Source organism: Betta splendens, chromosome 13, assembly GCF_900634795.4.
Source record: "Betta splendens chromosome 13, fBetSpl5.4, whole genome shotgun sequence".
Lineage (NCBI taxonomy): Eukaryota > Metazoa > Chordata > Actinopteri > Anabantiformes > Osphronemidae > Betta > Betta splendens.
Genome location: NC_040893.2, coordinates 7,452,862 through 7,472,777, shown reverse-complemented (window position 1 = coordinate 7,472,777; position 19,916 = coordinate 7,452,862). Strand labels below are relative to the sequence as shown.

General features: G+C 44.7%; 1 protein-coding gene across 3 annotated transcripts in view; it reads left to right on the top strand.

Moving 5' to 3' along the window:
• The first annotated feature begins 334 nt into the window (after positions 1–334).
• Positions 335–19,916, top strand: part of cux1b (cut-like homeobox 1b) — a 57,263-nt gene continuing 37,681 nt past the window's right edge. Inside the window, exons 1-2 of one of the 3 annotated variants that reach the window (XM_029170310.3) lie at positions 335–517; positions 17,626–17,736. In XM_029170310.3, coding sequence (XP_029026143.1) covers positions 455–517; positions 17,626–17,736 — 174 coding nt within the window. In that variant the 5' untranslated portion in view covers positions 335–454. The remainder of the gene's footprint in view (positions 518–17,625; positions 17,737–19,916) is intronic. The other 2 variants (XM_029170312.3, XM_029170313.3) reach the window with 2 other exon arrangements.

The following is a 19,916-nucleotide window of genomic DNA, read 5'->3' as shown; positions in this document are numbered from 1 at the left end:
CTCAGTGGAAACACTGCTCCTGAATCCCCCATTAGGTTTGCTTTTTTTTACATAGACTGCGGCTTCCAAGTCGCCTCCTGGCATTATTTTTGTATGATCTTTGCTCTCCATAATCCATGATGATCAAACAAACGACAGCATCAAACGCGGCGTAGTCTCGCGCTCACGATTCCTTTTATCTCTTTTAGTAATTTGAACAACGGAATAATTTAATTTGCCAGTTTGCTTATTTACCTGTAATATCTGAATGTTGATAAAATGCTATTTAAACAATTATAATGGCGTTATTAAGGCGACACGCGCGCGAGCAGACTCCGTTCCGCGCGCGAGCTGCTGCCGGTAAGAGCCGCTGAGCGACTCCGCTCCGGGTGTTCCCGCCGCCCGGTCCTCTCCACTGAACTCCAACCCCCGCGCTCTCTATCAGCATCTCATTCCTGTCTCAATATGTCTCAAGATGGCGGCCAATGCAGGATCGATGTTTCAATATTGGAAGCGCTTTGACTTACAACAACTACAGGTCAGTTGAAGCTCTCTTTAAATCGCCTCTGTCGCGTTCGCCGCGGCCGCCTCGGCTCTTTCGGTGGCCGGCTTGCGGGGCTTTTCTCCGCCGCCCGTCTCGTAGGTGTTTCGGAAGAGAATTCAAGACCTCTTCCTCACATTGATGAAAGTGGCTCTCTCGCTGATCAGAAATTGATCCTCTTTGTTCAATTCAACATCGATCGGACACTGCAACTGGGCAAGCCGGGGCGACGCCGCGGGGATGCGGCCAAATAACAAGCAAACGGCGGGGCTTCGGCGCGACGCGTCGGCTTCGCTATCTTTATTGCGTGTTCTTCAACTTTTACCGGAGCGAGTAGCCGTAGTTAGCCCGACGCTTTAGCCGCTGTAAGGTTGGATGATTTGGGGGAAAAAAATAAGTGCGACTCATTATACGGTGGCGCTGTGGTGACACCAGCCGTAGAGACGGGCAGCGCAGACACACAACAGCGCTTTGCTTGTGTCTTTTATTCTCTTGCTTTCTTTATTTTCTTCATAAAACTGTGAGATTTGCGAGTTTAGTTGGGCGAGAATGAAAACATTAGCGACATTGTGGGCTAGCGGTTTTTAAAGCAGTTTGTGTTGAAGTCGTCTCGGTGATTATGGTTGATCAACTCGGTCGTTTTTTTTCCCCCGTTTGCTCCTGACGGGCAATTATCCACAGTGAGGGTTTTATAGACATTGCCACGTCTGTGAGAGTGAACGGGACGGGACGGGGGTTTGTTGACGCGACCGTAGTAGAAATACGAACGATCGTGACCTTGTTGATTTTGATGAACTCCAGAAATGTCCCAGCCTCGCGCACGCCGCTTAATCTCCGCGTGCGCGGGGCAGATCCATGGCACAGTAAAGGATATGGGGGAAATATTGGGCCTATTCACAGTATGAATATAGCCTGTGTATATTAGAGCGTGTTTGAACTGTCACAAGACATGCAGACAATAGCTCTGTTGTGTTTTCCCGTGGCATTTAACGTGCGTTGCTGAATTTTATGAATATTAGTAGCCCGCTTGCCGTCATCATTAACATAAAATCGCATTATGTAGGCAAACCCAATTGTTCCTACATTAATTTGTAAATCGCCCAGGCTCCGATTTAAACTTTTATTTAGGTCATGACTGGGTAGACAAAAGGACAGTGAACAAGTCTTCCCAGCGGGCTTTGTGTTGCACTTAATGCCACATCATCAAGGCTGCACTTCTCCTATTTATTTGATCCGGTTTGGGCCTCCTACTCGTGCCCCCTTGTTCATGCATTATGTAAAAAAAATGTGAGACTGCTTTCTCTTTTTTTTTTCCTTCACTATCTATCTCCCACCCCCTTCCTGTCTCCCCCCCACCACCAACAACAATCTCTCTCTCTCTCTCTCTCTCTCACCTCCCCCTCCTCTTCTTTTAATTTTTTTTCTCTCTCTCTCTCTTCTGGCCCGTCACCCTGCTTTCACCCAGTTTGCCCTGTTTGAACTGGTGTGTGTGTGTGCGCGCGTGTGTGTGAATTTGTCTGAAATCAGTCGTTCTCGTAGATTGACTGCCAGCACAGACAGTGGAGGCACTGCCAGCAGCCAGGACATGAAAAATGCATCGCATAAGTTTGTGATAAGGCCCTGGGTAATTATGGCAAAGGCCCCTATCACAAGCGATTAGTCAGGACAGTGAATCTGAGCGTGTGCAAAAAGGCTGGCGGTTGGCAGGCCTGTCTGCAGGATAGGAATCAGTTTGAGCTGGTGTGTGTGTGTGTGTGTGTGTGTGTGTGTGTGTGTGTGTGTGTGTGTGTGTGTGTGTGTGTGTGTGTGTGTGTGTGTGTGTGTGTGTGTGTGTGTGTGTGTGTGTGTAGAATTGCTCAGAACATTCACTGTCTATTATTGATGACATCTTATTTACTCTCCCTCCCACTGAGATGCTCTGAGAGGAAAGCCTTCAGAGGAGAACCTTTCTTCTTATCTTTTCTATGAGGATAATGTGAGGTTAGCATGATATGATCATGGTCTACACGCGGTCTTGTCATCCGGTTGCTTTCTCATTTGCGTCGTCCGTCTCATCCAACGGACAGCGTGCACTGTACACTCATAATCACAGTCTGTTTTGTCTATGAGAGCGGCTCCAGCAAAAGGATGTTTTCTTTTTTTGTTTCTTTTGATGATGAAAATCCAACCCAACCTAGATGTCAGTAGCTTTAAGCCATCAGAACGTCTGTTCCTCAGGCTCCCAACCGCTGATGTTCATTAAAATCCTATTTGATCAGTGTGTCCTATTCTCTGTGTGAGAAACTAGCTAGGTGGTTGTTACAGGACAGAGAGTGCTTTGAAACAGCACAGCGAGCTGTTAACTTGTCTTCTCTGCATGCTTTTTTTTTTCACCCGCCCCCCCTCCTCCCAGCACCACCACTACAAACACAAATGGGTGCAACAGTGATGCTTTTAGCAAGGTCTCGCACACTTGCAAAATGGATCAGTGATTCAGAGATGATGGCAGGGTGACAGTGAATTACAGATGGAGGAGGTTTTAACGTCTGTAATCCCTGTCCGTCCATTACAGAGTTGAGTTTCTTTAGAAGGGATCATCACTCTTCTCTCCTGTTGTTTTTTCTTTTCCTTTTTTTAACCCAGTCAAGCAGTTTTGCTGGAACATTGTGTTTCTGCGGAAGAGAGATTGCACTTCGTTACAGAAAAGAACTAAAACGATGAACAGCTCGACCTAAACTTATGCTTTATATTTCAGTTTATGCACAGAAAATTCGGAACAGACCTGTCTGAAATACACAATTCTCAGTTTAGCTTGGCTCACCTCATAACATTTCCTGGAACAAAGCACCCTAGAGCTATTTTTGAAAAATAGTTCACTATGTTAGTGTACGGCTAAATAGTGACTTAGATGAAAACCGATCTACAGCTTGTTCTTATTCGCCACCTCCTAATGGGTAAATTTAGGAAAAGGGTTTTGTAAGCTGATCCCAGAGCTGTGGTCAGTGGCAACCTGAGTGGTTCAGATCTCTCAGCGACTGGCCCGCTGTTGTCTGCAGGAGTTTTAGTGTTAATTTATGAGCTGGTTGTCTGAACTCGCTGGTGGGATATTTTTACCCTTCTGTTGCTGCACAGGCCGGGGGAGCATAGAGGAAGGGGCATCACGTCATGCTTTTACTGTAGCCAACCGGTTCTCTGCCCAGTGACAAAACCTGGCATTGGGACTGAGGTTTCACTGTGTGTTGGTGGGTGGTGAGCGACTAAGCATGAGTCAGAGCGAGGGATGAGTGCATGTCAGGTCTTTGGTGTGCCCTCGGTCTACTTTGGTCAAGCCTCTGTCATCGTACTTTCTAAGAGGTTGTAGCCTGTCCCTGTGAAGGATACACTGTGTACAACTGAACGGGACGTTCAGCTCTCAGAAAGTAAAAAAAAATCCAACCAAACTAACTTCTCTTCATTTACCTTATTAGCAGCGCCTTACTCTCCATCTCCTTAGTTTATTGTAAGTCACACTCAGGCTCCGTTTCTCCGCCCTGCCTCCACCACACTCGGTTTATTCAATTAAACACCAAAATTAAACATATGAAACTCACTGAGGGGCCATAATTTGAATAACAATTTTTTTGTTGGCGTGGCAAAAGAAAATTTGAACAGTGTCATCTGATATTTGAACAAAAGATAAAAAGCACTTAACAGGAGTCTAAAAATAGGGGTACCCAAACAGATGGAGTCAGCAGCTCTCAATGCAGGCTTTAGGCAAAAACGTGTGACAAACAGACATTTTCCCCTAATAGCATATGAAGGTGTGGAAGTCTATGCTCATGATGAAAAGTATCACTGTGAAATTTCTATTTAACAGGTTGTAATATTGGAATAGGAGAAGCATTTTCCCAGTAGGTCTCCACAGAACTATTAACAAGATCTACATCAGATTAGTTTTGCTCGTTTGTCTTCATGTCATAGTTGACGGTGAAAGGCCGACAGGAAAGATGTGGAGAAGAGGGGGTTTTGATCTGCAATAACGGCGCCTGGCCTGAATTAGAAGTGGAGGTTGTGGTTATGTGGCACAAGCTGTCGCCGTTCAGTCACCACGGTGAACCAGGTACATGCGTTCTGATGTGAGGTGAGTCAAATAAAGCAGTGTAGCCCTTCTGTGCGCAGTGGCGGTCTTTGATAATAATCCAGTGTAATGTGATCTGTGAGGGTAAACGCTCTCCAATGAGCAAACAGTTTTGTAAATGGAAAAATATTTAGTTGGTGTGTTTAAGGCAAATCAACTAAAACTAATAGAGAACAGAGCAGGGGTTTTCACGACTCGTCTCGATTTGATTTGAATCCTCGCAATCCATTTCACAACAGTAACTGTGACGGCCAGTTAAAAATACAGTGTTTCACCACAGGCTGATCGGGGACATTGCAGTGTAATAGAAGGCCCTAGGGCTGATTTATCATTCCTGTGTCTGTCTCCTGTGAAGGCGAAGTCGCTGCTGCCACTTTGTTTTTCTTTTTTTTTTTTGTAACTTTCCTACAATGTTTTGTTGCTTATGTGCATGTTATGGTTGTATAATAATAATAATAATAATAATAATTATTATTATTATTGCTCTATTAAAATCTATATTTTCCATCTGACCTTACTGACAACTTTATGAGGTACATCTGTACAGTGTAATGCCGTCCAATGCAGCAGCTGTTTCTAATGTTTTGCCCTGCTTTTATGTGCACGAGGGGGTGCAAAATAGTAGGAACACCAATGGAAAAAAACACCCCAGTATCGCTGTGAGCTCCGTAATGAGCATATAGTAGAAATATCACCTTTCTGACAGTGTCAACAAAAATGTAGTTAAGTTAAAAAGTTAAGTAACTTCATAACTGCATTGAATTGCAGTGGAGCACAGGTGTGCCTTATAAAGTGACCGGCCTATAGACTATTTTTTAAAGCTTACAAAAATATACATTTTATATTGAAAGTAGATTTTTTGTTTTACAATATAGGATGCTCATAATTGAGAGTTTCACATTGAGTTTAAAATATTTAATTATACAACTAATCGTGCATATGTTTTTTTTTCCTCTCCAAATATTGGATTTTAGAACATTTATTTATTATTATTTTGTTATATCCGATTACTGTCAATTTATCCAAATGTGGGATCTCAAATAAGTGTGCTTATTTATTATAGGTCTCTACAAGATGCATAGTGTCTAGAAAATCATTTGAACCCAGTCTTACAACATGACAAACGAGACCCTGTGGTCTGTTCATATAAACAGAACCGCGTCAAATTATTTAAATTTATATGCGATGTGGCTTATAATCGCTCAAAACGGCCTTTACTCTTTAACGTCACTACACAGACAAAATTTCTTCACTACCAGGAACAAGAGCAGCGAGGGCAGTTTCCAGCGACCTATTTTCAAGTGGCAGGCATTATTTACAGACCCACTTGGAGTCTCTCTCACCTACAGCATCATAGAGTTTCAGTGTATCTCATGACAGAAGCATCCATTATTGTGGTGCTCTGTATTCCAGTAGAGAGAGAGCCTGGGATTCAGTGACTGGACTCTTCTCTTCCAAGCCACCCTTGGTACTGAGTGAATGTGTCTCGTAATTGTAAGGACGATGCCCGTTTTATTTTGAAAATCAAACGAACCCGTCAAACGATGCCTCCAAGGCTGATGTAATGCTGTACAGTCTGTTGTTTGTCTCATAATGTTAGGCCAGAGGTTTCCAGTAAACGGGAATCTTTCATTCCCAGGGGAGAAAAATGCCAGTTGCTGTACATAGATTACAGGTGAAATAAAGGCATAGAGAGGAGCAGCAGCACAATAAATCGTCTTTACTTCCTAGCTTGTCCACCACATCAGACTCATCAAGGTTGTTATTTTTTTGCTAAATGTTGTTATTTCTGTGTGTGATACATAAACAATTACATGAACTTACTTTTGCTACATGCTAATTTGTTTTAGATATTTTATTATTATTTTTCTTTATCTTTTTTCCTTTTTTAATTAAATATTCACAGTGATATAGAAAAGGAAACAACTACTTAAGTATTAAATCCATGTGAAAATAGTGGCTGTTTGTAAATCATTTAAGTAATTACCTTTTATTTTCATGTACTTCAACATTCTGTAGTGCGTTTCCATTTTACTCTCTGCAGGCAGTTCATGACGGTTAAAGTTAAGTGAACAAATCTACCCAATGTGTGTTAAAAAATAACTGTGAATAATGAGAACTTTGGTAAAACACTGACTCAAAGCAGCCGAGGGAAACGTGAGCTCCCAGAAATCGTTTTCACTGGCTGTTGTGGTGCAGATTTCTGATGACCTAGCAAGTCGAGCCTGGGATGAGATTTACGTTATTCTGTAGAGTTAAACAAGACGTTAACATGGAAATATAAACAGAGGCAATGGAGCAGAAAACGAAACGGAGGTCCATTTCCACGAGGCACCGCGACGTGATAATTTAGACCAACTGCAGATGGTCGCACACTGGGGGCCAGTGTTCGAACACTTTTTGACAAGTTTGGCTGAACGCACCGCTGACTTTGACGCTAATGCAGTGCCTCATTTTGTTCCACAAACGTGTCACTCTGCATAAGCCATGATGAAATTTGTTTCTGCAGCAAATACTTGGCGGCCCTCAGCGTGGGGTGTAGCCATGCTATTGGTGAACCACTTGCCCTACCTAATTTTAGTGTTGTTTATTTCACCGTTATCAAGGAGTCTGGGCTAAATAAGGCCAGTGGAACCCTATGTGCAGGCCGTATCCCGTGACAACCCATGACTCCAGTATCAGTGTCCTATTAGATCATTGACCATAGGTATTGAATTCTAATAGGTCTATTGGTGTGCCCTAATGGTCCAAGTATTGAATTATGATATTGGCAAGGGCTGATGGCCTCAGGATTGAATTATGATATTGGTGCGCTGCAAGCTAATGGTTCTTGGTATTGAATTATGATATTGGTGCACTTTGATGGTGTAAGGATTGAATTATGATATGGCTTGCTATCTGCTAATAGCTCACTCTGTGTAATTTCCAATGTCAATCACGACTTCAGGTGCTAGATCCATAGTCGGCCTTGAGGCTGGGCGCATCAGTCACAGCAGCCTTCAACCTTTAGCCTTGGTTCTCGCTCCGGTTTCTGTTACACCCGCTCTATTCATCTGCTTCGGCCCGCTCTATGTGATTTCTTGAAGAATTCATGGCTATTATGAAAATAAGGGTTTCATGCAGATAGTGCAAGGGCAACGGTTTATTGTTTATATGTTTACGTTACCTTGAAAATTCCTCCATTCACCTTTTAAGATGAGGGCAAGAACAAACTTTCTTGTCATCTTACTAATACTCTGTAAAGCTGCGTGGAGTTTGTCCTCTTGCCTCGCTCTCAATACTTACCCTCACGCTTATGAGGGGAAGAAGTGATGGATGTTTTAATTTCAAGCTCGCACCAGTTTATAGATGTTAAATTAGGTGAAGTGTTTTATTGATTGTCTGGCCTTTGTTCAGTGGCCAGTCAGTAACTCTGTTTGGAGTTGGCATTTCCATACACCACCTTGTGTTATTATTAGGTACCCTAATGTTAAACAAATAGACTTTAATGGGTTGAATCTGCGCTAACCTGATTGAAGTGTCCACACCTTTGCAGTGTTTATGTTGAGCTCATTCCCATTTTGGTAGTTTCAAAGCAACCAGAGCTGCGATGGTCCTGCTGCCAGCTCGCAGAGTAAATGGACGGCCTGCTTCTGTGTCAGCCCTCTAAAAATAACACAGACTGCTGGCTGGGCTCAGCAGAAAACTACCACCGATTATGATGATTCAACTACCCTGTATTCACAGGTGTGTGTGTTGGATGGGGGTGGGTTACGCTTAACAAATCATTCTATGTGTTTGCTCTGCTTCTCCCTGATTAAGTTTCATGTTGTTCGGTCAGAGGAAAAAGGAACATATGTTCAGTTTGTGGGGTATAAGGGTTTTATCTATAACTTGCAGTGTTATAGTGTTAAATAGTTGTGATTAAGGCTTTTAAATCCTACCATCTTTTCTTCTTCCATCAGCCTATTTAAAAATTAAAATACTCAGTGCTGGCTAAGATGACTCCTACCCAAACATGAAAAACTAAACAAATGTCTGAGCCCCGAATCTGTTCAATTCAATGAATGACCTCAGACGGCACCTTAACCTCTCCCTGACCTTGGACTGAAGCAGTTGTCAGGCTGGAGCCAGGGTTCAGCGATGGTCTGACCCCACAGACCCCACAATGACCTGGGCTGTCTGACCGGCCTAACCTTTGGAGCTAACAGATGAGGACTTCACCATCTGTCTTGCCTTTAACAGGTCTAGCCTCCTTGAACTTGAACTTGTTTGGATATGGGAAGATGAAGAAAACAACTCAAGGGGGAAAATTGTCTCCTAATTAGCCTTGACTGCTTTCCTATGCTCATTTATGCGTTTTATTTTCAACATATGACTAAATGTGAAAGCAGAAGTTTTAAACTTAACTCCTAGCTTAAGTGTTTACTTATTTGTGAATAATTTGTGACTTCCTGCTCAGCTCAGTGTGCCCCAGTTTAAAAGCATATTTAAGTATGGCCATGGCTAAGCTCTGCAGCCTGGCCTCTCATTTTTTTTTTAAAGTGAGAGTTGTCCTCTTGGGGAAGGGGGAAGGGGGAAGAGACTGTGTGTTTAGTAGACACAGGCTCATCCGCTGACTGCTGTCTGACCCTGACTTGAGCGGTATGGTTATTAATAGGCCCGGAGGCCTCAACTTCCAGGAGGCCCTCTGATCAGCTCCAGATGTGGAATGAGTGAGGACAATTCTACGTTAGCCTATCCATGTTTCACACGAGCTAGAAAGTAGGGAGATAGGCATTTGGCGAGACTGATAAAATGTGAGGGAGGGAGGGAGGGAGAGAGGGAGGAAGGGAGGGACAAGACCTTTCCACAGCAGGAGTGTGTTTTGTGAGGCTTTGTTTTCATGCGTGTGTGGTTTTTTTTTTTTCATTTATTACACACTCTGCCCTCAGACCAAAAGACCATAAAAACGTATGGCATCACCATGGTGACCATAATAACTACCTATAAAACAGCGTGTAAACTGTGAAATAAGACAAACAGACCAGAACAGCCCTGGCTGACTGGCTGGCTGGCTGTATGGCTGCCTTCCGCCATAAAACTATTTGAGAGCCAGACTGAAGGAATGCCTTGGAGGCTGCTGTGGCTGTCACGACACATGAAAGGATTAGGCTCTGTGTTTTATCTCCTCTTTATCTGATGGTAATGGATAAGCTGAGTGTAGCCTATCATCTGACGCTTGGACCGAGGGTTTGATGTTTTAGCAGGGTGACGGTTTGTTGAGTTGACCGCTTTGGTCTATTGATTGCTGTTTGATGGTTTTGATATGTAGGCTGTGTGGAACAGGTCAAGTCTTTTATGCAGTGAAGACTCCAAATAGCTTTTAGCTGTCCTTCACTCCCCCCATTACTCCAGTGGTTCGTTTGATGTTTGGATCAATCAATAGAAAGAGCCTGAGCTCTTACACATGCTCCATCCTACTTCCCACTGAGCTCAATTCCTCTTCCTTCATTGTGCAGGCTTTATATCACATTCTCTCAACACAGAATAAATGATATAATTACAACCCATTACTTAGCCTAACGCAAGCTAATTATTCTGTCATTACTGTAAGGATTAGCCATGCTTATTCTCCCTTTCTCACTATGTTTCTTTGCCTTTTTTTCTCAAAAGTCATACTAGCAGCGCAGAAAGCTCTTGCTCATGACGGCTGAGTAAGACCTAGCCTGGGGACAGGTTCTGTTGATGCTGATCATATATACCACGGGAGGCTGCTGGGCCCCGCTGGAAAAAAAGCGATGGCATGAGCAGAACACGTTGAAAGGTTTAGCGGTACCTGATCTAATGGGCCTTTCTGATATATGCTTTTAATTAATGCATGGTAGCCTGCATGCTGCTTATATAGGCTGTGGCGCGACTCATGTTGATGTGTCATCGTCAGGCGTCTAGAAAATTACTGGATACAAGTGATAGACAAGGCTAAATTAAAATGTGGAAAAAGGGCATCACGCAGAGCAGGGAGTTAATGTACCACAGGCGCATGAGAGTGATGCACACCTCGTTCACTGTCTGGTAACCGTGCCAACAGTGTGCTGCTCACTGGCCTTAAATGGAAGTCGGAGTGAGTTACAACAAATGAAAAGAACAAACAGATCGAATCTTTGAATGGTGTTTTGTCAATAAAGAATTCTAGATGTTTCAGGCTGATGACTTGATGCATACAACACAACTGCATTGCTAGCCTTCACGTGCGACCTTGTCATCATCCACTAATGGTTACTAGCGTGCTCATTTGTTGTCCCCTAAAGTAAAAGGTGACTGCCAGTTTCCTCCAGAAGTCCAGACACCTCAGGCATGTGTATGTGCCACAGGGCCTGCAGAGTGCCACTCTTCTTCCAGACCTGATTAATCCCTATCGGGCCTCTCCATGATCGCAGTTTCCATTTTTTTAGCCCATATCTGTGCACTCATCCTCTCCCCAATATCTCAGCGTGCTTCTCAGTGGCACAGAATGGCTTCCTGGTAGAATGGAGGCATTAATTCAGGGATGAGAGGTGCGATACTCTCTCTCCTTCTCTCGGTCTCTCTGGTCTTCGCCGTCTATCTGTGTTCCGTTTGTAATGCGTGGCCTTTATCGTAGCTGCAACAGCTCACTACCCTCTGATCCTATCTCAGATCTCAATATCCTAGCCGTTCCACCCTGTAAACGCAGGGATGAAAAATCCTGCCCTTTCGCCAATGCATTACACCCTAGCATATCGCCATACCCCTCTCCTCCCATTGCACACTCCACACCACTCACCCTTTGTGACACAGGCTTCCAGCTAAATTCGAACTCTGCAAAATTAGACCAAGTGAGCTGCACTTCCTCCATGCCAGAAACCATCTTAGTCTCATTATATTTGTATTTAGGCTCAGGCCTGGGCTCTGAAGCCCCTTGTCAGACAATAGGTCGGGCAAAATAATGACTATCTCTCAGTAAGCTTCAGGAGAGTTAAGGCTTGGATGTTGGGGAGATAAAACAACAACCAGTCTCTCAGCAGAGAAACATGGATCAATACAAACGAGGCTGCTGTGTAAAAAGGCTGTTTTTGATCCAGGCTTGCGTCAGCGTCAGAGAGGTGAGTCTTGACAGCTCCTGTGCTGTTGGTAGATATGGATCTGTGTTCAAAAAAAGGAGCAAAACGCTCAGGGACCACAAGCGTCTTGTTAGACTGGAGAGTGGTAGGCTGACCCCCGCCCCCGACTGCTCGGCACACAATCCGATGCACACTCAGTTTGCACGAGCGCACACAGAAACGGTGTTTAGACCCCAGTTGTCGCAGCGACGCTATTGTGTTTGCTTGTGGTAAGGAAAACTTTGTGGCTTCGACTCCACCGGGTGAGAGGAACAGCGAAAAAGGAGAGTCAGGAGGTTGCGACTTGCAGCTTCAAACCCGGTGTGGTTTGTGTAAACGGCGTCTGCTGGCACATTTAAAGCTTCGCACCCTGCCATGTCAAAGGTAGGAAGCCAGACAGGCAGCCGGGATTGTAGTCTCTTATCTGCGCTGCTGTTGTGCTGCGTTTGGAGGGGGCGTGCCTGTGATCTGTGATCATGTACCGTGTCGCTGGAGCGAGCGTGGCTGTCGCTCCCGACTGAGCCGCCGCTCGGCGACTCCACCCCCACACGTTGGGTTCGGCGTACAGGGGGAGCCAGCCACATAGGAGGTGGAACGCTGCGAGGGGGGATGGAGGGGGAGTTTAAAAGGTAGGCCTCGTAGATTGCAGATAAGACATCTTTCCAGACGCCTTTACTGTTTACTATCATAACCACATAACAGCCTCAGACATGTCGGAGATAAAAGGAAAGATTAGTGACTGCACTGGCAGGACAGAAATCTTCATCTCTTGAACATCTGTGTCATGTTTCCAAGTACAGAGGCCGTAAAAGGCCTCTTACTTTGTAATGAACACAGCAAAGGTTTAGGTAAAATATTAGCCTCCTCTGTAACACTGTTATAGTCAATATATCACAGAGTAGAAGCGAATGTTCTTTTTTTTTGTGAGGGTCTCTCTGTGCCTGGCATCAATTCAAGAGCTCTACTCCATTAGATTAATGTGTAAAACATGTAGCGACTGTTGAGCCGTTAACCTACATTGTGTTTGGACTAAAGGAGTAGCGGCAGACTGCTTGGCATGTGCGGCTGTAGACTAGGTGTAAACAAAGTGTTTCTAGCAGCCGTAGTCCCAATTATGCTGCAGAGCATGAGATCTGAGGCGAATCCCTGTGTGGCGCGTTCTCCCCGACGCACACTCACGGTCACCGTGGCGATACAGAAGGCAGCTGCAGATCGACTCCATACTGTGTACATAACAATAACTTTGTTGTCATTCCACCAGCCTATCTGTCTCGGCATCGGCGGAGCGTGAGGGCACAAGGAATTCCATGAAGTTTTGATACCTCAATTAAAGTGCGCCTGTCTCCTGTTATCTCATTTAGTCTGTAGTCGATATGATTGGCATAATCAGACATGGCTGATTGGTGCCTCCCATTTAATTAATCACTCTCACTGTATCATCACCTGTGGCTTATTAGAGTAATTAGAGAGAATTAGTCAGATAGAAGGCCCCTCTCTCTGCCTGCAGACGAGTGGAAGGAATTTCATTAGGCGAGAACACACACACGCACACACCTTGGGTCCGATGGCCAGTAGTAATAGGATTTGTTTACCCGTGACTGTTATCGGTGATTAGAATTATTACTACAGTGGTAGAATGGAGAGATACTCATTTCCGTTTGGCCCGGCCTCCCTTCGGAGCCGCGAACACGGCTCGCCATGCCAAAAATTGCTTGGCGAACATGTTAGCAGACTTCCTCTTTTGAGAGCGAGTTCAAAGAATGTGGAAAGACTGGGCTCCCCAAGTTACTGCAGCGGCCTGTAAGTGCATTCATGTGAGAGCACACGCGTGTGGAGCAGTGTGCGGGAGGCTTCTTGGCCAAGTCGGTGTTGAAGTCTCTCTAGGGAGTGTTGGCAATCTGTTCCAATCGTCTTTACAGCTGACCAGACGACCAAATGAACCAGGACAGGGACTGCTGCTGTGGGCCAATCCAGCCAAGCCAAGCAGGGCTGTTACAGCAATCACACAGACATTACAGCCCACTTAATGCTCTCCTGCACACACCATATTCCATCCTCTGCTAAACTAGACAGCGCAGTCCTAACCAGCCATAGCAAGATTTAAAAATAGTGCTGGAGTTAATGCAAATGGTTTAATGAATTAATTCACCAGCAAATGAAACTGTTCTTTGATTTGCAAAGTAAAAGAGTTCAAAGTCAAGCCAAGGAGAGCCGGAGAGGGTTGACCCTGAGCCTGAAGGCCCACACACAGTGGACACAGTGAAGTTTATCATGCATGTAATTTCGTGCCTTGTAGGCATCCCTCTTAAAGCATTACTACACATGCTGATTATTGCGCTTTTTTGCAATTACTTTAGACGTGTACTTTGAATTATGATTTTGCACTTCCTTTGAACATTTTAATTACCCTCTTTGCTTGTCTTTTGGCTGCCCGTCAAACATTTTAATTTGACTTATCAAACTATCAGTGTCAGTCGATGATGTCACAATGTCAGTCGATGATGGAAAGAAAGTCCCAGTGGTGTGCCAGATGGCGTGGCTCCCTGTGGAGCAGCCTTGCTTAACATTAACAATATTCCCTTGCAGTGGTTTGACACTCTGTAACTTCTAACTAAACATCAAACCCAAACTGTGATAACTGACTTATGTCGTATGATAAGTTAAAAATATGTTGAATTTTAATAACATTAACAAGCTGTTCTGTTTTTCTCACGCAGGTGTGCAAGTATCCGCGTGCATCGTCAACTGTGTTGACAGTTTAGCTCCTGTGTTGCTAGACGGAGCATCACTAGCCAGAAAACGGCATGAATGAGCCGTGGCAACCAACTACTTACCCCATTAAAACTATGAATGTTTTGTCAAACTTTCAGGTTCACCTTTATTTGCTAATGCAGAGTTTAGCAGCATTGGTTTATTTCAGTATTTGGATTCGCCTCATTTTTTTGTATTACATCCTAGTGTGTATCATCTTTAAATCATAAATTGGAATTTGAGTGTTGTCAGTCATACTCTACGCAATGACTTTACCAGTTGTGCAGCTCCAAATGATGGTGTACCCAATCCTCACTGCTTCCCACTCTGGACACGGCCTGTGTTTGCATTTACTGTCAAGACGTCAGATGGGTAGTGACAGATGTCACCATTCCAGTCCTTATAAAAAATGAAAGGTCCTCACCTTTTTATTTAGCTATCTATTAATCTAGCTCTCTGCTATATTTAGTCCTGGCAGTAATATAAACTGTGTTGGGTGCTAGCAAGGATCGGATATCCGGGCAGACTGGGCACTGACAGTCCTCGCCATCGAGAATTCAAACTGGTCAAATGGTTATTCTCATCAGCATCTAGAAAGTGTCCATCTAGTCTCACGTATGTGGGAGCATTATCTATTTAATTGCCTTTTTAGTTTTCTTAACAAAACCTTTTTATAAAGAAAATGTCTTTCGGCTGTGTAGATTTGGCATTTATAGTTTTTCAAGACTAAAATTTTTCCTGTGTTTCTAGTCTGCGTCTGCACCTTTTGTAACCTGCTCATACCATTTTTATTTAGCTATAAACCCACATTGTACAAACACAGCAGAGATAATACCCGAGCGTAGCCCCGGAATACGACTATTTATCTTGTGTAATAATATGTGGCTTAAAATCGGACCAGCACCTGCGCCCTAATGGTCAGTCAGATTTGGTGTGTGTGTGGGGGGGGGGCGGGCAGTGGGGACTGTGCAGTTTTGGATGTTACGCTCTATCAGCAAGATGAGTGTAAAGTCTTCCCATGTCTGCTGATGTGAGCAGAGTGTTTGCTGCATAGTCAGGACGAACAGAGTCTGAGGGTCTTTTTTTTTTTTAAATAACTCCGACCATGCTCATAATTACTTACCCACGTGGACTTGAATCAATCCGCTTTAATGTGTGATGTGTTTATTTAGCTTAGCAGTGAGAATTTGTTTTTGGAATGGGGGATTTGGTAACACATTGGGATATGTGCATGGTATTGGAAAGGGATTGGACAGAATCAAGGGCGTAGGGGATTGGCACATGACCTCCTAAAGCAGAACGCTAGTGGAGGACTGTTGTCGTTTCAGTTTTGCTCCAAACCAGCTTATTGATGAATTTTATGAATAGAATGAATAGGCTCACTGTGTGGAATTCCTCTGGCTTTGAACATAAATTTACCTGAGGTTTTCATTGAGTAATTTGCATATCAAAGCATGTTCTGGTAAATTTAATTAGGGTTATTTATTTCCTCTTGGTCCAAGTAATTACAAAGAGTACACCATGAGTATTTGTGTGCAGGGTCGTTATGCAGGGTCAGGTTTATGTCCTTCATTCTTTAAAACATAGCTGAGGCATGATTTTAGTTTCTGTTTGCTTATGTCTTGCTATAAACTAAAGGTGTTTTAGGCACAGTAGTTGGTGGTTTTGGTGGTGTCTCCGCTGCCTAAAAATGTCAGCCTGAAGGCCTGATGGATTATATTGTGATTAATATCTGCCAGTTTGATGTTAATATCTTGAACCAACTGGGTCCCGTGTTCTTGTTCCTGTAGCTAATCTTTACCAATATAATAATTACACCTCTGTCCGCGAAGTAGAGCATTCATTTTTTTTTGACAATTAATTTAACGTGATTAAAATTTATTAGGTTCCTCCTTTTTCATCAAGCGTTGCACAAGCTTCTGCGCACGCTCGAGTTCACTAACAGATAGTGCAGCTGCTCCATGGCCATGGGCGGACAGGCTGCTACATCAACTGCTCCATGGGCAGCGAGAGCAAGATGGCATGTAAGCAAGTGAGCAGTCAAACCCCCCCCCCCCCCCCCCCCCCCCCCCCCCAAACATCCTGTGCTACTGCGTAAAATTCATTGCAGGGAACAGTCGACCAAGTCCATTTGTTATATACTTTATGATTGTGGATAAAATGAGATCAGGGCTGGTCAGGGAATTAAACCTAATGCTGATGGGGGGAAAATATCCTAATTAGTACTTGATCACACTGTTTCTTCAGAGAGTTGTATTTTGTTGTGTGTGTTGGGGGTGGGAGTGTGGGTGATAGTGGGAGGTGGGCATGTGTGCGTGAGTGTGTTTTGGGACCTTGTCAGCAGACTGAGCCACAAGGGCCCCTGTGGTAATGTGTGTATTAAATGATTAGTGTGTTAGTTAGCATAACGGCCCTTCAGCAGCGTTTAATCACTCTCAGGGGTGGGTGGCCTCACAGGAGGTGGACGGGAGGGGGAGGAGGAGGGAGTCAAAACATGGGAAGGCGGGGTGAACGGAGGAGAGAGAGAGATTTAATTGGAGGAGCAGGAACTGCTGGTTGAATGAGTGAGTGAGTGGATGATCTGTAGAGAGGATGGAAAAATGAGGGTGGAAAAGGAGTGAGCGTGATCGAGGGCAGGAATCCAACAGAAACATAATCCAGCAACACTCACACACTCAGCATGGAGAGATACGATCTTTACAAGGCCTGAACGTCTTGTTAATGTCAGCGCTTGGCCTATCATCTGGAACTAGTCCCATAAACAGCTATTAATAACAATGCGAAATGAATGTGGATAAAGTCGGGCCCTGCCACAGCCCTGACAACGCTGCTGTTGTTGATAATTGTGCTGTTGTGGTTGTTATGTAGAGAGGGGGAGGGATTGTCTGGTGCGAACAGTCAATAATTGTTGTGAGCGGCACACGTCGTAGTACTAGTAGTGTACTCTAGAAGCCAGAGAAGTTGTCATGCCTGACAAAGTAGTCACCGATTGACAGACAGGCTGAATGGCTTAGATGTAAATCAAGCTGCTGCTCTACATGGGTTTTCTTGCTAGGATACCACGCTTGTGGTTCTGTCCAGAAAGCGGCCCCAGTATATTTATCAGTGTTAATGAACGTCAGTAACGGCAGCACCCGCTCCTCTTGGACTAAAAACGAAGTTGTGTGTTTGTGTTGCAGAAAGAACTAGATGCCACCGCCACACAGCTTGCCAACAGACAGGACGAGAGTGAACAGTCCAGGAAGAAACTAATCGACCTGAGCCGCGAGTTCAAGAAGAATACACCAGAGGTGAGAAAATCAATACGTCCACAGACACGCACCAACACACAGCCACGTGTATCCCACAATTCTTTTGGCAGTGGTAGTTTCCCTGTGTCTGTTCCCGAATGTAGCCATGATTATTTACTGAGAAAGCAGGGGAGGAGTCGGCGGCGCAGAGATGCGGGCTTGGCTCCCAAAAATAGTCTCTCCATTAGTTTCCCTGAAATCCTAAAGAGACAAAACAGAAAACCCCTCAGGAGTTTGTATTATCTGACCTAGTTTTTTATGCGTGCAGAAAGTGTGGTCGGTGAGTGTGTATGAAAGAGAGAGAGAGAGAGAGAGAGAGAGAGAGAGAGTGAGAGACAACAAGAGCGATAGAAAGAAAGAGAGTATGACAACACTACTAAGTGGGATCAGGAGGGAATTCTGTCCTGTTCCCGTGTTCCCATCGCTCCTCCTGGGAATATTTGTTTCATCTCTGTTACCAAGGCAACACATTTTAAACCGCACAGCAAAAACAAAGTATTGTTGTGTTATTATTGGTAATGTCACCATGTTGAATTATTGATGGTAGTATGAATTATGTATGAATGAAGGAGACGGTGGATAGAAAATTGTCAACTCTCAGTGGAGCTGGCAGTAGGCCTATTATAGTTACCACAGCATGAGCATTGTGACTATTGACTTCAGCGTGTAGCCCACCCAGTGCAGTGGAATATACACCAGAGAAAAATGCACCTGCATACGCGAAGACGCTAATTTCACTTACCCACCTACCTACACATCCATCTCTAATCTCATTTCCATCTGCCACCGCATAACTAGCAACACACACACAAGCAGACGCCCGGGTGGAGAACGCGCATACAGAGGCATGCACACAAGGAAAACATGCAGAGAAGCAGAGGCGCTCACAAGCACACAGAGGCAGATAGCCTAGATCACAGAACAGGACACACACATTCATCAGTGTAACAAGGCTGTGATTTAGGAAGGCTCCTCTGGCGTCTGTGTGGCCCCTGGCATCTCTTCGGTATGTGGAGGAGGAATCCGAGCCAGGCCAGACGAGCGACAGGATTCATTACAGGGCTGTAACAGGCTCAATAGGAATCGGCCCTAAAACTCGCGGCGTAAGGAAGTGTAGACGCGTCAAGGCTGCCTACCAGACAGCCCGGTTCAGGAGATGCAATGGCCTGCACGCCATTAAAAGCAGCCCGATCGCCTTATGCGTGTGTGTGTTTGTGTGTGTGTGTGTGTGTGTGGTTGACCAGCCTACAGAGCGAGCTGTCAGCTCTCTGTGGTCCGCTCCAGTCAGCTGAGATCACAGTCACATCAGATCAGACTGCATTAGGCTGAGCGGGAGTCCGTCTCTGATCCATTATTCAACAACCAGGAGACCAGCCCACGTTGACGGTGTCTAGTTTGCTGAGCTGTACTTGGCGTGAACTGTACTCATGGTCTGCATAATAACGCACACGCTCACACACAGGCTTTTGTAGCATTTCGAAAGTAGTGCAAAGAAATGCAGCGTGAAAACAAAGTTTTCATAATTCATTAGGCCTGACACAGTGTTGAAATTTTTCCGAGAGAACATCTCACAGTGCTTCCTAAGTTGCCTTAATTATTAATCCTGTTCTTAATTTCCTTTTAGTTAGTCAAGGCGCTTCTACTACACTGTTATAAAGCTAAGGCAGGGAATGGTTGTAAAATGTCCCAAAGATTGCTAGCCAGAGGCAGTGGTAGTAAAACAACTCTGTGTGTGTTTGCGTGTGTGCACATGCACATACACACATTTGTGTTTAGCTGCAGGGAAGACAGACAGCGAATGGGAGTTCCATACTCCCTGGAGGATTCCTCAGGCTGGCCTGTCTGCTGTCTGCCGGCAGCTCACACACCAGCCATCCATCTCCTCCTGCTGGGCCCCCTCCACTCCTTCCACACACACACACACACACACACACACACACACACACACACACACACACACACACACACACACACACACACACACACACACACACACACACACACACAGATTGACCATGGTGTCTGTGTGCATTGTTATGTTATATGGTCATAAATCTTCAGAAGTGGAGGGGGCAGGGGGGTGGAGCACTGGAGTGGACCAAAGGGGCTCAGTGCTCAGGTTTTCAGCAGGAGGAGCTGCTGGTTATTTGAATGTGTTGGTTTTTGTGTGTTCCTAAATG